Genomic DNA, 18,327 nt, shown 5'->3' on the forward strand with positions numbered 1-18,327 from the left:
TCTAAAGTAACAAACTCCTGAATTAAATCTTGTGTATCCTGTCCTGTCCTGTCCGCTTGTGTAACATGGGCAAAACATTGAGTGACGGTCCTGAATCATTTCACATTTAACAAATACAAGCAGATCACCTGACTACTGAAATGTTTTCTACCCTATCCTGTGCTACTCCTTACTATGGGCTAAAACACGGAGACTGTCCTGGGCTGTTTTTCTGTTCTTTAGTTGATATCTGGTTTTGTCTCATGGAATATCTTCTGGTTCATATCTTGCACGGCTTGTCGGCCTGGCCCCTTGCGGTTCCTAAATAGCTCCCTCAGCCACTTGGGTCTTGCCCAGGTGTGGCTCGTTGTTTTTATCACCCTCCATCTTTTACGGTTCTTTGTTTGTGGTTCTGCTGAAGTCCAGTGTTCTGTAGTGGTGGTTTTTGTGTCTTTGTTCCTTAGATCTCATTTTGTTAGACTTTGGTAATTTTACTATTTCGATTTTTTTTCCCCCGAGTTTTCATTTTGTTGGTTTGCTTTTTTGGTTTGAGACCATCCTGTACTCCTGTTTCCCTGCACTTAGCTCCTCAACCCTGGACAAAAGCGTTGAGACGCAGTCCTGCAGGTGGACTAACCACGTGTCCCAATATTTCTGTCCATATACTTTCAAAGAAGGCACCGGGAAGTAAAAATGGTTCCACTTCCTCCAAGTGGAATGTGGCCCAATAAAGTTGCTATTCTCCAGCAACATGTGAACCTCAAGAGTGCAGTCATGGAGTAACAGTGCAAACTTGTTTTCAAAATGTCCCTTTCTTGAAAACCGGAACTTTCCTTCATTGTGTCACGTCTCGAGTGGGTCCTCGGATCCTTCCAGACACTTCCAAGCATGTTGTGTGAGCGCACCGAGTAATCCTCTTACAGCACAAAGGCAGCTAAGAGGTTTACGTCAGGCTTCCTCTCGCCCCGAATCGAGGCACCGACACAGGTTTCTTCGGGCGAGCCGCGGTTCTGACAGTTGTGGCGGCCACGCCAGCTGCCGCTGTTCCAGAATAAAGACATGGTGTTAAAAGGATTTCCTGAGAGGCCAGTGGCGAACGTGATGATGAACGAGGGGAAGGTGAACGACCTCATCCAGCGATGGGTGAGTCCACAACCTTCTCCAAAAATGTCTTGTTGTGTGAAAAAAAAAGTCTGAGCAATTGCTCAAATTCAAATTAAAAACACAATGGGAAGAAAAACAAATCATCACATATTAAATTGCAATATTGTGGAAAAGAATAATCACAATTCATTTTTAATAAGATCTTTCGGCTCTAGAAAAACAAATCCTTCTAATGACTAAAGTTGGGTGGAGCAAGAGGAAAATCGGGGTTAGCGGGTGGTGACATGGCAAGAGGATTCAACCAGAGTTGAATTTGAAACAAATTGGGAGCGTCAGAAGTGACTGCATGTACACGTTTCCGTCAGCAGGGGGCACCTACGGATCGCATCACTCGGAGAGGGACTTTTGGTCAACATCCACCGTATCGTTGACTTTGTACAGTTTAGTGTTTTGGGCATTTTTTTAAAACCAATTTTAAGAAGGCCTTCACATGCACCAAATCCTCGGGTATTAATAATGACTTGAAGGTGCTGATAAAATCACGTGTCCTTTTGTAGAGAGACATTCCTGAGGAGGAGCTGACACCAGAGGACCGGCAGCATTTCAAGGACTTGGCATGTTCGTGTCTCGCTCAGGGAGACAGCGAGCGCTTGCTCGTGTTCCTTCAAGACGATAAAAATCGGGTAACTCTCACTGGCTTTGTTCACAAGTTCAACTCCAACCTGTTCCAATCGGGGCTTCAAAAGCTCAATCACATTTGGAATAATTTGTCAACGAGACCAAACGCACACCGTCATAAAACATTTTCGCCGGCTAACGCTGGACAAAATGACCTAGACAACAAATGATGTCACCTGCCGGCCCAAGTTTGGTCACGTGACATTCGCAAACTGAGCCGTGAGCGGTCGTGATGTCATTTTCAGGCGACACCAAGTCGATGAGATGGAGAAAATGGGGGGATTGTGCTGCTGAATTTATATTTCACAAAGTTGTAGACAACATTTTCGAGTCGACTTCCCCTTAAAAAAAGTTACAAATATTTTCAACATTTTTTCCCTCTCCAAAAACAAATGGTTACCTTTTCCACAACAATGTCTGACTATCAAGAAAAAGAAAAGGAAAAAAAAAACAACTTTTGTGATTAATTCTGTCTCAAAGACGTTTTTAGACATGATTTATCAGTTGTTTTCTGTAGAGGATTGTCAACTCCATGGGCTGCGTCCTCTTGGCTCCTCTCACGAAGGAAGCTTTGAAGAACGAAAAGAGTCGGGACCGCATCCAGTCGGCTATCACACACGTGACCACGGTGGGTTCGAACATAAGCGTGAGAAGCGAGACAGTCGTCAACCTGTTCATCCCGTCGCGTAGACCTGCGGGCCAGATGAAGTCCTGAGAAACTTGCTGGACGTCATGGAAGACACTGATGCGCCTTCTATTTCCGAGACTGTCGTGCTAGCGGTCCCTCATCTTGAAGCAGGTAGTTTTTAATGCAGCTCCGTGGCGCCTCCTGCCGTATAAAATACTGAAGTGCACTGTGCTCAAACAAGGCCTGCTGAGGTTGACGAAGGGTCGGGCGTCCTGGCTGGGCTCGGCGCTGAGGGTCCTGCACAAGCAGCTCACTCGGCTGCCGGTGCCGTACACCGAAGAGCTGGAAAAGGAGGACCAGTGGGGCCTGAGCCGCTGTTGCCATGCCTTGACCACCTTCACTAAGGCCTTCTCGGGCGAGGTGAGGAAACACGAAGACGGAGAACGCCGGGAGATGAAGACGGAGCTCCTCAACTTGTACGTTTGACAAAAAGAACTGACTTTATGACAGCACAGGTGACACAAAGTTTTTTTTTCATTTACTTTTTTTTCTCCAGAAACTGATGAGAGTAGCATTGTATTTTTTTTTCGGTCTAAAACCGTTTACAAAACGTTACAGCGATGCCTCTGAAGGTTCAACATGGGTGTTTCTCATCATGCAGCTGCATGAGAAGCCTCAGAGAACCTTTGCTGGAGGCTCCGCTGACTCCCGGGACGACAACGACGACGCCCATGTGGCTGTTTGCGTCAAACATCACGGTGAGACGCTACTTGGATAAAATTCCCTTGAAGGTTTTTCCTTTTTCCATGAACCTGCGTTTCCGTTATACAGGCCACTTTAGCCGCCATCCAAGAGTCAGCGGCCGACCTCCTGTTCTTCAGTACGGTGAAGAAGAACATCCAGATGGACAAAAATCAGCTGGCCGAGTCCAAAGGCTGCCTGGCGTATTTGGTGTTTGTCAAGCAGCTGGATGCAGAACGCTTCCCCATCGTGTTCAGGTGAGACTTTGGATCCCGACATGATTTTCTCGTTTCTTTGGAGTCAGCCGGTCCATCAAATGTCTCCAGTTGGGTCAAAACGCTGCCGCTCACTTCATAACTGGAACACGTAAGAGGGAGCATATAACGTCCACTGGCTGCTTGTGAACTAGTTTATTTTTTAGATTCCGCTCTTTGTTTTGGAAAACATTAAACTTGAAGCCGTTTTTAAAAATCTTTGTATCGCTCTTAACTTTGTTTGCGTTTTAAAGTATTTTCATGATGTTCAATTGTCTTCTGTCCAGTTTAATTTATTTACGTGGAGCACTTTGTTTCAGCCCTGGTGTTTGTTTTTAAAGTGCTCTATTAAAAAAAAAACGGAGTTGAGTTACATTTCGCAAGCCCGTTAAGAGTCTTTGCTGTCGTTCCCAGCCCTGAATTTGTCCTTTGGCGCAACCTGGAATACGTCCACCAGCTGCTCAGGAGGTACGACATCAACTCCGAATGAACGAATCTTGGATCTTTTTTGTACGCCTAAAATTCCATTGTCTAACTTTGTCAGCAAAAAGGAGTCACACGTACTCAAAGGACTGGTAAGGAATAAGCATTCATCATGAGAACGACGTTGCGGGATTTAACGTACGGTCCTCCAGGCGCTGTTTGAAAAAAGTCTGGAGAGAGCGCAGGACAACAGCTTGCTCGCCACGCTGCTGGAAGTGAAGAGTTTTTACGATGTAAAGCAGGTACGACTTTGATATTTAAACTTAGCTAATGCCTTAAGACTGACTGAAAAAAAAAACCCCAAAAGAAATCACAGCATGGACAGTTTGGTCCAATTCGTCCGCATATTGATATGCGGAAAAATACGTACGATTCATATTTGGGCCGCTAAATTTACAGTGACAATGTCAAATGTTCCAGAGTCTGCTGCAGGTTCTGACTGAATGTCCCATGCGGCATCTGGTGAGTATTTTTTCCCATAATGATCAGCTCTAATAGTGACTTTGACATAACCAAATAGCAAACCAAAACCAAATTGAGCGAATGCATGTTTACAGAGAGAAAGTGGACTCACCGTCCTCCAGCTCCTCATCAAAAAACTCGACGCTGAAGCAAAGCACAAGCTCTTTGGGCAAGTTGTCGTCTCCAACCCCGCCTCGTATATTTTGGGACACTGTGTCCTGGTTTCTATTTGTTTTTATTTATTTATTTAAAATAACAACAACAACAGAAACCTGCTAAAAACCAGCAAGCATCCGGGAGTGGAAGGTTATATTGTGAAGAACATCAGACATCAAGTCGAGTCCTCCATGAAGGTGACATTCGCGACCAGCATGAAAAAACCAAAAGGACACACATGTATTGGAAAAAATGTCCAACAGCATTGTGATGTTGTAGCCGGGCAACGCCACGAGATGGTTCCTGGGGACGGAATTTGTGTCGCTCCTGCGCTCGGCTTTGAGTTTGCCTCAGGGTACGGAAACAAACGTGCTCCACCATATGGACAAGTAAGCCTGTTTCAGAAACGACAACACTAATTAGCTGGCTGAGTTACAAAACTTAAAATGTCAATGCAAAAAAAAAAAAAAAAAAAAAAATGAAAACGCCTTTTCCTTGTGTGTGTTCATCCAGGATCATGGAGAGCCTGAACCTCCTGCGCTATCTTCTCATCCGGGACAAACCATTGAAGAGCAATGTAGGTCACCCGGATTGGACGTCCTCCTTCCTCACTCGTCCACCTGCCCCGATTAATCGTCTCTTCTATCCGCAGGCGGACATTTGGGAAGGAGTGTGCGGCATCAAGGAGGAGTACACCAAAATGCTCCGCGTGTGCATCAGCATGTCAAGATCTTTTTACACGGGCGAGCTGAACGAGCTGAGAGATGAGCACAAACTTAAAGCCAGAGGTAAAGGCGCACACGCCCGGAGAGTCGGGACTGGTCAACGGCAACTTTGAATCGGAGATATTTTGGAGGCTGACTTCAAAAACGCCTTTACGTTTTTGTTTTTGAGATATTTCCATTAAATTGTTTAAAAATGGGACCGCTAAATTGCGCAATACGAATTTAGAGACTTAATGGTCATAACACTAATCACCTCTCTATGTGCTCTGTGACTGACTGGCGACCAGTTGCGGGTGTGGTCTGCCTTCTGCCCAAAGTCAGCTGGGATAGGCTCCAGCATGACCCTGTTCAGGATAAGCGGTGTTGAAAATGGATCCATTTGCTTTAGTAAAATTACCTTTTCCGCTCTTAAAAAACAAAATGCAACCACACTGTTTCCTACTATACTATGACTCTCTTCTACATTTTTGGAAGACGACAGTACAACTTTTTTCCCCCCCTCACATTGCTTCATTTATTTTTACTTGCTTGTCATTTCTGCCCTCTAGCGGCCAGAGCGTCAACCTGCACCCGCACACACCTTCAAAGTCAGCCAGTCAAGCGAGACACGATGTCGAAAATGTCCCCGGAGGAGCGGCACCAGGTAAACCACACAGACTCATATTATCAATCCTATGACATCGTTTCACTTGGGACCGTACCTCAGGTTCTGCAGAGCGCTCTCGTGACCTTTGACCTGATGGAGAGCCTCATCGCGCGCACGGAGGAGATTGCTGCGGAAAAGAACCACGACATGCTCGACGCCAGCGCTTTATTTTGTTTGAATGAACAAAAACAAAAAGCTTCAAATGTTTGACACACACTGGTGATTAGCTGAGCTTCTTCAGCATGTCCCACACGGGGCTTCTCTCCACGATGTGAGTTTTGGCCAGAGACATCCTGTGCCGGATGCGATCCACGTGAGGCTTGCTTGTGGCCTCCGGTGGGGGTGGGGGGAGGGGGGGGGTATACACAATTAACTCACCTAGCAGGAGTTGAATATGGAGAAGAAAAAAAAACTGGAACAAAGTGGAATCGCAGCCTTACCTTTGCAATGGTCAGCATTCCTTTAAGAATTTCGCTGTTGTTTCGCACAGGCAAGATGCGGAGATTACTGCTGAAGAATCTGGGAAAAAAATAGACCAAAAAAACTTCTGAAGTGAGATTGATGGAATAAAACATTTCATACATGTACAGCATGGTGTGTAATTGTCGTTGAAACCTTTACAGGATATGCGGCTTTGATATTAATAAATTAAGTGCTGCCTTGGAAACGACTTTTAAAATGCGTATCTGGGTTTGTTACCTTTAATTTTACACCGCAGCACTGAGGTTTGAAACAATATTTTGAAACTTTTATCATTGCCTGAAGTCCTAACCCTTGAAATCATATTTTGAAATGCTACTCCTGGCTTGAATTCCTCACCTTTGCTTCAAACCCTAATTTGTCAAACTAACCTTGGCTTGAACCCCTAATTTGTAGCATTAACCTTTGAACCCTAGTATGAATACCAACTCTAACTTTGTCTTGAAACCAGAACCATGGCTGTTTATAATACTTTTCCTGGATGAGTGAGAGCATGTCCAGTTGTCGTTTGCCGTTGAAAGGAGCGTACAGCAGCACAAAACTATTGCGGTGGACCCGCACAAATTTTTGGATTTGCTCGATAAGGCCCGGCTCGTCTCGCACACTTTCAGGCTCCACCAGTTTGAAAGCAGTACCTACACATGCAAGACATGACTGCAATTAGCACAAGACCATTTTACATTTATTACAAATAAAATAACGTGACAGAAAAATAGATTTTACTCTTGTTTGGGTAAATAACAAGCGATTAGACATTGTTTTACCAGACAGAGGAAAAATGAAGGAGCCACACTCCACACTGTCTGACAGTCGGATTCTGTGCTGTTGAGCTTGGAGCATCCGGATGGTTTCATGGCTCTGAAAAAAAAAAAAGTTTGATGAAAACGTTTGGTTTTACACAAGGAATTGAATCTCGGAACTTCAACTCACGAAAAGTGGTCGCCGCAATTTGTAAAATGACCTTTTTTTGCGGGGAGTCATCATCAGACTCCCAAATTTAATCTGTTTACCTACTTGAGGTAGGAAAAGTACCCACATCCTGTACTTAAGTAGAATTACAGACATTGTACTCGAATTAAAAAAATAAAAGAGAAACATTTACTTCAATTAAAAAGGCATACACATAAAGGTATATCTATCCCTTTTAACTCGAAGGAATTAAAGTAAAAAGAAGTTGTAAATATCCACTTAAAGCACAGATATCAGAAAGTACAGCGATTATTTATAACGCAGTGGTTATTTTGCCGTAACCGGCAACTCCAAGCGTTAACTGCTTACCTGCAGTGACGTGCTAATGATGATAGTTGTTGTCCACCTCATTTCCCCTTCAGCCGCCATCACCAAAAGAGATATGAAGGTAATTTTGAAAAATTAAAATAAAAAATATCCAACAAAGTCTTCGTTATATTTTTTAGCTTTTTGCCGCCTCCGCGTCAGCCAGTTAGCTGTCTAGCTAGCTGCTAGTTAGTTAGCTTGTCTACTTTGCCGGGGTTGAATAAATTAAAAGCTGATGGAAGGTGTTAAAAAAATGTAATTTAAACTTGACAACACCAGTCTGTGACTACGACGAGTGTCCGGTCACTTCTCCCAGTTGTGTGTCGAATCAAGACGTCGTTATTCAATTTTGGGGTTTGATTTGTTACTTGTGTAAGCTTATTTTAAATTATTAATTATTTTCATTTAATATTTGAGCATTATATTCTTTTGTGTTACAGTTACCTAGGTTATATTTCGTTTAATAATTGCTTAAACAAGTTTATGTTAATATTATCTGATTGGTTAAGGAAACCAGGAAGTGTTTTGTGTTTCCGGGAAGGAGGTGTGTTCTCGTTCGTTTGTTCGGAGGTGCAGACAGGGGAAAATAAAAAGCTGCCTTCAAAGGATTTCATCTCTCCTTTTGCCCATTTTTAAAGTAGAGCTATCCACTACAAAACAGCGAACCCCTCAACTTACACTTGTTTTAACATCAGCTAACGGCGATCACTTCCCTCGTTCATACTTCGGGTGGGTGGGGGGGGGGGGGGGGGTTAAACGACAAAAAGCTGATGGAATGTCAAAAATGTCCCCAAAGATTTTTACGAAACGATGAGCTGTACTTTCAAATTTTAAATTAGGTGTTTTCTTGTGTCTCCCTGCTACCCACCCCTAAACGTCGCCAGTATACTTTTAATTTGTAAAAGCCAACCGGAAAACGTTATCAGCACTGTGACGTTCCCTGATTCATCTTTCGCCAAGATTGTTTGTGCCACCGACCTCCTATCTACGTACACTCACTTGGCTTGTCTGGATTTGTGTAATTTTTGAGGGTTAAAAGTCGTCTCTACTTGAATACAACTAAGTATCCCTATTTTCTACTACAACTCCTAGTTTATTTTTGTCTGTTGTGTCGACAGTGCATTTTCCCCCCCACGGTGAGTATTATATCTTAGTGTTTTGTGTGTGCCTTGGCCAAATAATCCATTTCAACGCTAGATAAACACACGTCTTTATTTTGGTAATATGACACAAAATGCAGAGGCTGTAGCCAACGATAGTTTCTTAAAGGTATCCATTAGAACACAGAATGATCAAGAGAGTGGGTGAGTGTGTACATAGACTGATTAATAGATTAAAAAAATTTTTTTTTGTTCAGTCTCTTTGTGCGGCCCTGTAGCAAATGTCCCAAGGACTCGTGGTCTGGGACCGCTGCATTAGAAGACTTGAATGAGAGAGTTGTTGTTTTTGTTCCCTGCTTTGAAGCAACATGAAAAACATCAGTATGCATAACAGACTTGTAAAGGGACAATTGTTTTTTATTGAGAATAAATTGGGACCAAGACATAACGTGATTTTCGCATGTGTGACGAGTCAGTGGTGTGTTTCTAGTTCCACGATGGTCCACTCCCCTTGTGGCGAGGCGGCGTCTTCCGGGGAGAAGCTGGTCACCGTGATACTGGTGGACGAGTCCTCCATGGGTGAGATGAGTTCCGCCCAGCGCTTGAAGGTCTCCCTTTCCGGGGACAGGAAGGCCCTGGCATCCAGACAGTCCCGTGACAAGGACAGCGTCTGCTTGATCAGGTACTGTGCCAGGTTCAGTTCTTCGGGCACCGGGTTGATCACTCCCAGATTGGACTCCTGGTCCGAGAGGAGCTGCCTGAGCAGGCTCCAGTCCCGCTCGGCAAACTCGCTGCCTTTGTCCTCAGTGTTTCCTTGTCTGGATCTGTCCTTGTCCGAGCGGCGCGCAAAAGTGTCACCCGTGTCCGTCTCGTAAATGGGGGAGAGGGCTTTGTTGGACGGCGTCCGCTCGCGTTTGCCGCCGCCTAGATCCAATCTGTCACAAGCAATGTCGCCTAAAAACAATTGACAATATTGCAAAATGACAAACTGAATCACAGCCCTGCGCATCTTTTTGTTTGTGAACATTTCTCAGACAAATTACACATAAAATAATAATCAATATTGTTGCTTGGGAGCTGCAGGGTTTCGAGTCGGAAGTAGTAGCTTTAATGCAGGGGTATCCAAACTTTTTCCAACACACAATTGTTCCCCAAAAAACTCCCAACTGCATTATTAATTTCGGTCTGGTGATTCGTACGTTCTCTCACTTAACTTATTCACTGCCATTGACGGCGATAGACGTCAGAGATCCATTTTTAACAGGGCTAAGATAAGTTACGATACGGTCATCCTTCACAAATCCCCAAAGGGTCAATTCAAGTGTTGAGGCAGCACACAGTAGAGTGTAGAGTTCTCAACAATGTTCGTGGGTCAATCTGACCCGCTGTAACGTGTAATAAATTAAAAAATGTTACACAACGTAATGCAATGTTTTTAATTAAAAAAAAAAGCATCACTGAAGAAAGACACAAAATTTAATCAATTTCTTTTTTTTTTTTTCTGTTTGAGATTTAATTTGACCCGCAACATGAGAGGGTTGAATTCATTTACGATACAGATGCGGCCGAAGCATTTCCGACAGGGACAGAGGAGAACAATTTTTGTTTGTTTGTTTTAAAGCCTTGTTTGCGTAATCACATTAATTGTTTTAAACAAATGGGAAACACCGAGCGTTGCCTTTCTATTTTAATTTGTGCAACAAAAAGTATTTGTACAGAGCAGACGTATGGAATACAGTACGAGGTTTTTTTTTCTTCCGACTGCTAACACACTTTGGCTAACCCTCGAGCCACGTGCTGCTTCACCGAGATATTATTAGTTGACCCGATATAGCAATTTGTTCTGACAATGGTCCATCATATTGTAACAGTCAACGATTTTATTTATAGATAGCGACATGAGCCAGTCAAGAAAAGAAGCCATAAAATGGCCCCCGGGCCGAATTTTGGACACCCCTGCTTTAACAGCAGCTTTGACAGCAAAAACAACACTTTTCAATGCATCTTTTTTTTTTTTTTAATCCACATGCCCAAACAAAGCAAGAAGCCATGCGTCACACGGAACTCTTGTGTGTGTGTGTGTGTGTGTGTGTGTGTGTGTGTGTGTGTGTCACAAAATCTAAAATCGAACCAGTTTGCGTAGATATTCTTCTCAACGGCAAACTGTTGTAGGTTTTTTTTGGGGGTGGGGGCGAGGAGGGGGGGGGGGGGGGTTTGAACAGAAAGGAAGGACAAACTGTACGACACAAGAGGAACGCTGCGCCGGCAAAAGCAAACAGCAACATTGTTTGTCGTCGTCAAGCATCCGGACACGAGTCAACAGGGGACAACAGAAGATAAAATCAGACAAACAAAGAAAATGGATGTCGGGGAAAGCAGCAGCATGCATGTGTGCGGTGACAAAATAAGAACATCAAAAACGAAACAAAAGACAACTTGATGCACAAAAGAAAGAAGAACCAGGAGATTACAAAAAAAAATTTAGGCTAACTTTTTGTTAGCGTCACTTGCTACACAATTTAAAATAAAAACAAATATATATTTTTTAAATACAAAAAATTAAGTTATCATTTTAACAAAACAACAAAAAAAACCCAACAACAGTTTATTTTGTTGGATATTATACCGGAACTACATGGCAGTATTCAGAAGAAATACAGTTAAAATATTGATTTAAAAAAGCACCTGTCAATCATCTTTCATGTTCACAGTTTGGACGCTTTTCGATAAATTGCCAATTTTTTAAAATTTGTGACTTTGAAGCTACAGTTGCTGATCTTTTTATGAAGTATAATTATGATTATTCGTACGTTATCCAGCTGGTGTCATGTTAAAATTCTGTCATGACCTCGTAAGCCTTGGCAGAGGTTCCCACACGTTGCTCGTGATTTTAAAAAACAACCAAAAAAAAACAATATAGTTAGTGGCGCAGCCTCCACCAAACACTCCGTCCATAAACAGACGTCGAGAGAAGTGTCGCTTGGCAGCTTTTCGGTTGTGTTTGGCCACCAAAATAGCCAGAGCGGCATTTGCGATATGTTAAAATACTGCACGCGGCAACCTCAGAGGTGGAAATGTGGAGCGCTGTATGAAATCCAGCACAAAAATAAAATGTTTGTGTGTATGTAAAAGTGCTTTTTTGGGGTTGTTTTTAATGAAACGACCCATGCCCTCTGGGTCTTCACCGGGGTCTGACTCAGGATATCGATGTTGCAAATTCAAATGCTGATTTGAATTTGAACCGGAATGTCCGAGGTGGTAATATCCTTCTTTTTACACAAGCGATGGCAGGTACAGTGTAGGGGTCAGGACTAGGAGTCAGGCCCAGAGAAAATGGTTTTGGGGGTGGTTGGGGGGATCAGGTTTAGAGTCCATATATCATACATTACCTGCTGGAGACTGTGCAGCATGTGTGGGCGTGTCCCCCGTCACGCGTGGCTCATTTAAGTCTAGGTGCAAGTCGGCCTTCTTGGTTCCGTTGGCGTACGGTTGACGCAGGTCCAGGTGACACGGCCGCTCCTGGGGCGGGGGGTCTCCGGTGTCGTCGACGCTCGGCGGAAGCGGGCCGGTCCCTCGGCTTTGCTGACTTTCCATTGGGGATTCTGGAGGCCTTTCTTGGGGGTCCTCACCTTGCTCCTGGCGCGCCGTTCCCGAATGTTGGCACGGGTTGGGTGAGCGGGAAGGGGCGCAGTGGGATAGCGGAGTGACCGAGTCCGATTCGAAAACATCACACGGGGTGGCGGCGTCGTCGGGGTCTTGAGGGGTCTGGGCGCCGCATTCTTCCGAGCCCAACTCCTCACACTCATCCACGGAGAGCAAAACGGATCGGCGGAAATTGGAAGTCGACTGAAAGTCGGGTTGCTCGTCGTCCTGGTCCGCGGCGCCATCGTCAAAGGCCAGGTTGACGATGCCTTGAAATGGTGGCGAGGGTTCTGTCAGACCCTGACTGGGGACCACCTCCACTTCAGACCTCTCCTCCTCAGTCTCCTCTTCCTCCTCCTCCTCCTCGGACGTCTGGTGCTCCGGGACGCTGGATGTCGTCTCGGCGGACACTAAGCGTTGCTTTTGCAACAGCGACCGGGGACGCGGCCTCGCGCCTTCTTCCTCGCTGGTGGTCTCCGCCTCCCGGCCGCGCAGCCGGACCTCCACCCTCAACCCGGCGCCGGCCTCGTACATCTTGATTTCCTCGGGCGTGCTCGTGTCGCTGCTGCTGCGCCCCAGGAAGTCATGGCAGCGCATGGTGCCGCACTTGGACACCCCTCGTTCATTGAAGCAGTCGTCGTCTTGCGAGCCGCCCGCGTCATAGTCCTCCGAGCAAGGCTTGATGTCGTCCGAGGAGGTGGAGTGTGTGCTGCCCGTCTCGGACGCGGGGCTGATCTGCGTGTGGATGCCGCTCCAGGAGTCCTCCAAGGGAGTGCCGGTGCTTCCCACGCTGCACGGAGTGTCTCCGGGGGTACTCGGAGACCGAACACCCGTGAGGCTTTCAGTCTTTTTCACCGACGCGATGGATCTGACCGCTTGTGGCGCTACGCTAGGCTCTTCTGCTCCATTTGTCGCCTGTTTCTCAGTCTTCTGGACTCCGGAAGTACAAGTTGAGTCCAGATGGAGGCTGAGGGAATCTTGGTCCTGGCTTGGCTGTGGTGCCGCGAGCTCCTCAGAGCCAGCAAGTCCGGCGCTTCCACTCTGTTCCTGTTCGGTTTTACAGTCTAAACTTTTACCATTCTCCTTAGCCTCCAGGCCTTTAGTACTTCGAATGGACGCTCCACATTTTGGCGGTGCTCTCTCAGTTTCGGTGGTACTTTTAAGCTTTGATGCCGACTTGCTTAAGGGTTGCTTCGGTGGCGGAGTAGACACTTTGGTTGATTTCGAAAAGGACTTGGTGGAGTTTCCGGTTAGGACCTTTTCGGCGGTTTCCCCGTGTGGTTTGGTCGGTGCGGAGGCTCTCGAGCTGTCTGAATCCTTCCTGGGCAAAGTCTGATTTTTCCCAATAGCTCCGTGCTTGGCGACTAAAGCACAAAAAGAACAGGGAGGTGTTCAAAAGACATTTAGAGTCAAAACGAGAGATAATTTAGGAGAGCAAAAAGTCTGACCGTGGTTGTCTTGGATTCCTTTGCCTTTGGTGTCCGTTTTTGCTACAGGCTTGACTTTGGCGCCTTCTTTCACCCTGGATCTGCTGACGGGATTTGCCGAGTCCGTTTTGGCGAGTGGCGGTTTGTACAGCGGCTTGGCCTGCTGTTTGGGTTTGGCTCCTGGAACACGGTCATAAACCATAAGTGTTGAGGACAAAAGCTTGACAGTCGCCGTTCGTCTGCTCTGCCCCCGATACCGATAGCGTAGCCAGCGACAAGCTCAAAAGTCAGCGGTTAAGAAATAGCGGTTAGAGTTAGCCCAGTTCGGGGTTACGGTTAATTGTTTTGTGTGTCCCTGATCCCCGGAGTCAAATATTGTACAACAACAGCTCGCATGGGGATTAACTCTCCATTCCGAGGTTAGCGTTCTGAGTATCGGTTAAGGGTGGACTAGCAGTTGCGGCTGAAGCGTTGAAAGTTAGTTGCTCTGGTTTAAAATGTTGCAATCCAAACAAATCAAACATTGACCAGAGTCCCAGGACGGATTCCGTTCAGCCTCGGAGCTTTCACTTTTTGTGTTTTAAGTGCTTTAGTACAGAAGGGTTTGAACAACGCCGTCGGTGATGACATCCGGATTAAGCGGCCCTTCGAAAACCACAAAAGCTCAAAGTGCTCAGTTGACCAAACAACCCCCCCCCCCCCCCCCCCCAGCTCCACTCAACCCCCGGAGTCCCCGCAGTCTGGCAGCAGCTGTGCAGGGGCTTAGACGTCTGCGGTTGAGCAGCTGCCGGCACATTGGCAGCAGCCTGAGCGCGTTTTATCTCGGCTTGTCTAGACACTGCAACGACATGACTTCTGACGAGTCTTTCAGCAGACGCTGGGGACTCAAGTCAGACTTAAGTCCCCAATTTTAGGACATGGGACTTGGTTGTCTGAGATTTAACGAAAACTCAATTTCGATTGACTTCTCACCTCTGTCACTCAGTCCCAATGATTTCAAGATAACAAGTAAGCACCTGGAATGGAGGCAGTGCCGTTTCGAGGGCCCCCACCGCCGCCGTTCTCTGGCGAGACGCCACCCGACGTGGATGAGGCGGCTTGTTGCGCAGAGCCTCTGGGAGCTCTTGCCATGCAGCTAGGAGGGGAGGTCTTCGGTCTGGTCCCAGGATTGACCTTCTTCTCAGTCTCCTTCGCCACACGGGGGCGAGCCGGACCGGCAACATGCCGCCCGACTCCCGCGGCTCCGGCAGTGCCATTCACAACCGGCGTCCCGGTCAGCAGTGTCGTCTTTGGCTTTGCCGCCGAGCTCCGCTCTCCAGGCTTCTTGGTCGTCTTCCGATTGGAGTTTTGTCCATCTCCTGATTTGTGAGTGGTCGTCAGCGCGTCTGACTTCATGGCAGGAAGAGGAATCTACGCGCTCAGACGCTCTCGAACCCAGCAGACGGAGAACATCTTCCGAGGCGCCTTCTTCTGCTCAAAGACACAAAAGAACATAGAACTGTGTGAGTACAATACGGTGTACCGCGAGCGGTCTCGAGTGTTGGGACCGCACGAAAACCATTGAAAACTTTGACATCCGTCACAATTTTATATTCACACAAAAAGATGAGAAATGTTACCATATGGATGTCGGGACATGCCGACATCGGTCTACAGATGTATCAACAAACTCCTTTCACACTTATGCCGTCAAAGCAGATTTTTCTTGCGTTGCCATTTTTTTGTACCAAAGAAAGACAACAAATGCTGCAATATGCACGTGAGGCCAGTACAGTGTTTTCCACACTAAAATGCGCACCTAAAAGGTCACAGCACGCCTTAAAATCCGATGCGGCTTGTGTATGGTCATTACGGTAATATTTCGACCCCCAAAATGGCTCCTTGCTCGAGACATGCTGACAATGCAAAGCTCAAACTTAAGGTGATCGGTTACGCAGTTGAACGCGGAAATAGAGCAGCGGCAAGAGAGTTCAACGTTAACGAGTCAATGTTATAACTTGCTCTTGGTTAAGTGAACGGTGTCGCTGCTTATTCAGTAAGTTTTACTGACTCTGATCGTTCTGTTGGCGTTTCCTTGAGCATAGCGCCATCTAGTGGATGCATTGTAGATTGCATTTTATAACGCGATACGCCCAATGTATGAAAAAAAAAGACAAAATAGGCCATTCATTTAACTTGCGCCTCATAATCCAGTGCGCCTTATAGTGTGGAAAATACGGTAATTGGCGACTTCACTTTGTCAAGAAATGTTTGGGATAATCACCATCTCGTAAACACCAAAGAAAGCCCAAGTTCACGCTATGGAGTGCTATGTTTAGTCATGAAGTGGCCGCTGCATTTCTGATACTCGACAAGGATCAATAAAGGGGAGCTCTCAATCCCGCCTGATCCGCACGGCGGGGGTCTTAGCGGCACATCTGCCGCTCATTCCAAGCTGATGCGCTCAAGCCGGCTCGCCATTTGTGTCACTTGGCAAATCTCTGCAATCAAGGGCTGAAATGACTGTACACTTAGCGTGATGCATCATTGTCTGCTCGTCAAAAGACTGAGCGGTATGTCAATGTGCCAAGGGTTAGCGTTGATGCTAATGCTAAACAGGCAAACCTTTTTTGTGTATTTAGTTTAAATTCTTTTTTTTCTTTTTTCTGGATGGGTGAGGTAGCTTAGTGGACCAGCACACACAACACTGTGGAGTGCCTGTCAGAGGCTACTGGGGGGGGGGGGCACCCAACATTGTGGAGTGACCCCATGTCAGAATCTACTTGCCAAAAAGCGGCTGCGGCAGACAACCCAAACAAAACGGCAAGACTGGGTGGAACCAACAAATCACCAAGTATCCCGGGACCGAAACGCGGATGCACACATGATGCAGCGACCACGCCATACACGACGCTTGAATTCCACTTAGTCAAAAGTATCAGTAATGACCTGGGAGCTGCTGACGACAGTCTTCTGGTGTAAAGCATCTTGAGGCAGACAACAGTTGCAACATCATGAGTAAGCTCTTACCTTAGTGTGCGCGCACACACTCACGCGCAGTCCATTGAGCAGAGAAAAAACAAACCTTCGGTCAATGAATTGATCGGCGCGCTGCATCCAAGCGGCAGTCATACAAATCCAGCAAATAATGCCAGCTAAGAACATGACCGACAGTTCATAATCACAACGATAATAAGCCTGGTGACGCGGTCGGTGCGTCTTCCACGCAGTCCGCTTGCGATGACATCCAGGATGAATTATTCAGGCGGCTACTTCTGTGTCGCTTTAGCATCCACAGACCAGCGTGTGTGGATCATGTGCACCATTTTATTCCCCACCCGCACGACCCCGACACATTTTTCCTCCAATCATGCAGCACACATTAAACAAAGCTACATCATATCATCCCCACACCACAAGCTTCTCACCGGCTCCGGAAACCACGAGAAGCTCCAAAAGGAGACGCAGTACAGCAGCAGCAGCGTGGAATGCGTCTGGTGATTGGAACTCTTAGGGGCGGGGGTCAGGGGTGGGGGGGTGTGGATGGGAAAAATGGGGAGGGCTGTGATAAGAATTGGAAAAAAAAAGGGTTCTGTGCTGTGTCAGCCAATCAGCAGCTGCTTGGAAGGACCTTTCATCGCCATAGCAACACACAACCCCGCCCTCCTCATGCTCACTCTCCGGGCACGCGAGACGTGTACGCGTGCGCCTGAGTGGCTGTGGGGGTTGGATCAGATTACCTGAGACCGCCACGGGTTTAATCCACGAGGGCAACGTCTCACTCACCTCCCAAAATTTGCCGTTAACCTCCGCCAACGATGTCACGTTTCGATTGCTTTGTTTGTTTATTTCTATTAATTGGTCTTGATTTTTCGCCGCCAGTTGACGTTAACTGTAAAAAGATTGAAATGACAGGGTCTACTACGGGGGGGGGGGGTGACTAATTTGTAGAAATGAAGTGAAACGGATAATTTAAAAATGAAAAAAATGCATAAAAGACAGAATTAATATTTTTAATAAGGTACAATTCGTTGAGTATCCGCTAGAGGACACTGTTTTGACCAGAGAAGAAGACAACAGCAGCCTCAGTCCGTCACTGAGACAGACCCATGACATCAGACGCTATCAATAGCACACTCACATTTACACATTTAATAGCACTCTCCTTAGTTTGTAAAGTGTAGGCAGGGATTACATTTAGATTTTATATGCACGTGTAAATGGTTTAAAACTTCCTTTCTTTATAAATCTTGTTTAATCATAAAGTGCATTACTATATTTTTCAATACCAATTACTTGTTAAAGTTTGTACAATCAATGGGATCAGTTGCAATGCATATATCCATCCATCCATCCATCCATCCATTTTCCACCGCTTATCCGGGGTCGGGTCGCGGGGGCAGCAGCTTTAGGAGGGAATCCCAGACTTCCCTCTCCCCAGCCACTTCTTCGAGCTCTTCCTGGCGGATCCCGAGGCGTTCCCAGGCCAGCTGGGTGACATAGTCTCTCCAGCGTGTCCTGGGTCGTCCGCGGGGTCTCCTGCCAGCGGGACATGCCCGGAACACCTC

General features: G+C 46.3%; 3 protein-coding genes across 4 annotated transcripts; 1 reads left to right on the plus strand and 2 right to left on the minus strand.

Annotated features, from left to right (window-relative positions):
* Positions 1 to 934: 934 nt before the first annotated feature.
* On the plus strand, positions 935 to 6,443 carry LOC147203048 (glomulin-like). The gene is made up of 18 exons (XM_086116679.1): positions 935 to 1,122; positions 1,641 to 1,766; positions 2,279 to 2,389; positions 2,452 to 2,560; positions 2,631 to 2,865; positions 3,051 to 3,147; positions 3,221 to 3,387; positions 3,799 to 3,852; positions 3,929 to 3,959; positions 4,020 to 4,109; positions 4,288 to 4,329; positions 4,425 to 4,498; positions 4,598 to 4,682; positions 4,765 to 4,874; positions 4,999 to 5,062; positions 5,138 to 5,273; positions 5,759 to 5,853; positions 5,917 to 6,443. The coding sequence occupies exons 1-18, from the start codon at positions 1,039 to 1,041 to the stop codon at positions 6,064 to 6,066; spliced, it is 1,860 nt and encodes a 619-aa protein (XP_085972805.1). The 5' UTR covers positions 935 to 1,038; the 3' UTR covers positions 6,067 to 6,443.
* c7h1orf146 (chromosome 7 C1orf146 homolog) lies at positions 6,080 to 7,918 on the minus strand. The gene is made up of 5 exons (XM_086116680.1): positions 7,615 to 7,918; positions 7,101 to 7,194; positions 6,809 to 6,971; positions 6,297 to 6,375; positions 6,080 to 6,187 (listed from the first exon to the last, which is right to left on the minus strand). Exons 1-5 carry the CDS (start codon positions 7,672 to 7,674, stop codon positions 6,080 to 6,082), a joined length of 504 nt encoding a protein of 167 aa, XP_085972806.1. The 5' UTR covers positions 7,675 to 7,918.
* Positions 7,919 to 8,805: 887 nt separating this feature from the next.
* Positions 8,806 to 17,287, minus strand: btbd8 (BTB domain containing 8). 2 transcript variants are annotated; one of them, XM_086116014.1, is made up of 5 exons: positions 17,188 to 17,287; positions 14,797 to 15,250; positions 13,802 to 13,960; positions 12,101 to 13,717; positions 8,806 to 9,665 (listed from the first exon to the last, which is right to left on the minus strand). In XM_086116014.1, exons 2-5 carry the CDS (start codon positions 15,173 to 15,175, stop codon positions 9,184 to 9,186), a joined length of 2,637 nt encoding a protein of 878 aa, XP_085972140.1. In that variant the 5' UTR covers positions 15,176 to 15,250; positions 17,188 to 17,287; the 3' UTR covers positions 8,806 to 9,183. The 2 variants fall into 2 exon arrangements, with proteins under 2 accessions (XP_085972140.1, XP_085972141.1); XM_086116015.1 differs by lacking the exon at positions 17,188 to 17,287 and adding an exon at positions 16,790 to 17,176.
* Between the last annotated feature and the right edge of the window lie 1,040 nt (positions 17,288 to 18,327).

Source organism: Hippocampus guttulatus, chromosome 7 (genome assembly GCF_054856545.1).
Source record: "Hippocampus guttulatus isolate MCC_2025c chromosome 7, RoL_Hgut_1.0, whole genome shotgun sequence".
NCBI lineage: Eukaryota > Metazoa > Chordata > Actinopteri > Syngnathiformes > Syngnathidae > Hippocampus > Hippocampus guttulatus.

What these genes read in the sequence shown, in the direction of transcription:
- c7h1orf146 (XM_086116680.1), bottom strand. Translation starts at nt 7,674, where the DNA reads ATGGCGGCTGAAGGGGAAATGAGGTGGACAACAACTATCATCATTAGC. An exon ending in CTTCATTTTTCCTCTGTCTG is followed by an intron (nt 6,972 to 7,100) that starts GTAAAACAATGT and finishes TTGCATGTGTAG; the next exon opens with GTACTGCTTTCAAACTGGTG. An exon ending in GAATGCTGACCATTGCAAAG is followed by an intron (nt 6,188 to 6,296) that starts GTAAGGCTGCGA and finishes CCCCCACCGGAG; the next exon opens with GCCACAAGCAAGCCTCACGT.
- btbd8 (XM_086116014.1), bottom strand. Translation starts at nt 15,175, where the DNA reads ATGAAGTCAGACGCGCTGACGACCACTCACAAATCAGGAGATGGACAA. An exon ending in CGGCACTGCCTCCATTCCAG is followed by an intron (nt 13,961 to 14,796) that starts GTGCTTACTTGT and finishes ACCGTGTTCCAG; the next exon opens with GAGCCAAACCCAAACAGCAG. An exon ending in AGGAATCCAAGACAACCACG is followed by an intron (nt 13,718 to 13,801) that starts GTCAGACTTTTT and finishes TTTGTGCTTTAG; the next exon opens with TCGCCAAGCACGGAGCTATT.
- LOC147203048 (XM_086116679.1), top strand. Translation starts at nt 1,039, where the DNA reads ATGGTGTTAAAAGGATTTCCTGAGAGGCCAGTGGCGAACGTGATGATG. An exon ending in GTGCTCCACCATATGGACAA is followed by an intron (nt 4,875 to 4,998) that starts GTAAGCCTGTTT and finishes GTGTTCATCCAG; the next exon opens with GATCATGGAGAGCCTGAACC. An exon ending in GCACAAACTTAAAGCCAGAG is followed by an intron (nt 5,274 to 5,758) that starts GTAAAGGCGCAC and finishes TCTGCCCTCTAG; the next exon opens with CGGCCAGAGCGTCAACCTGC.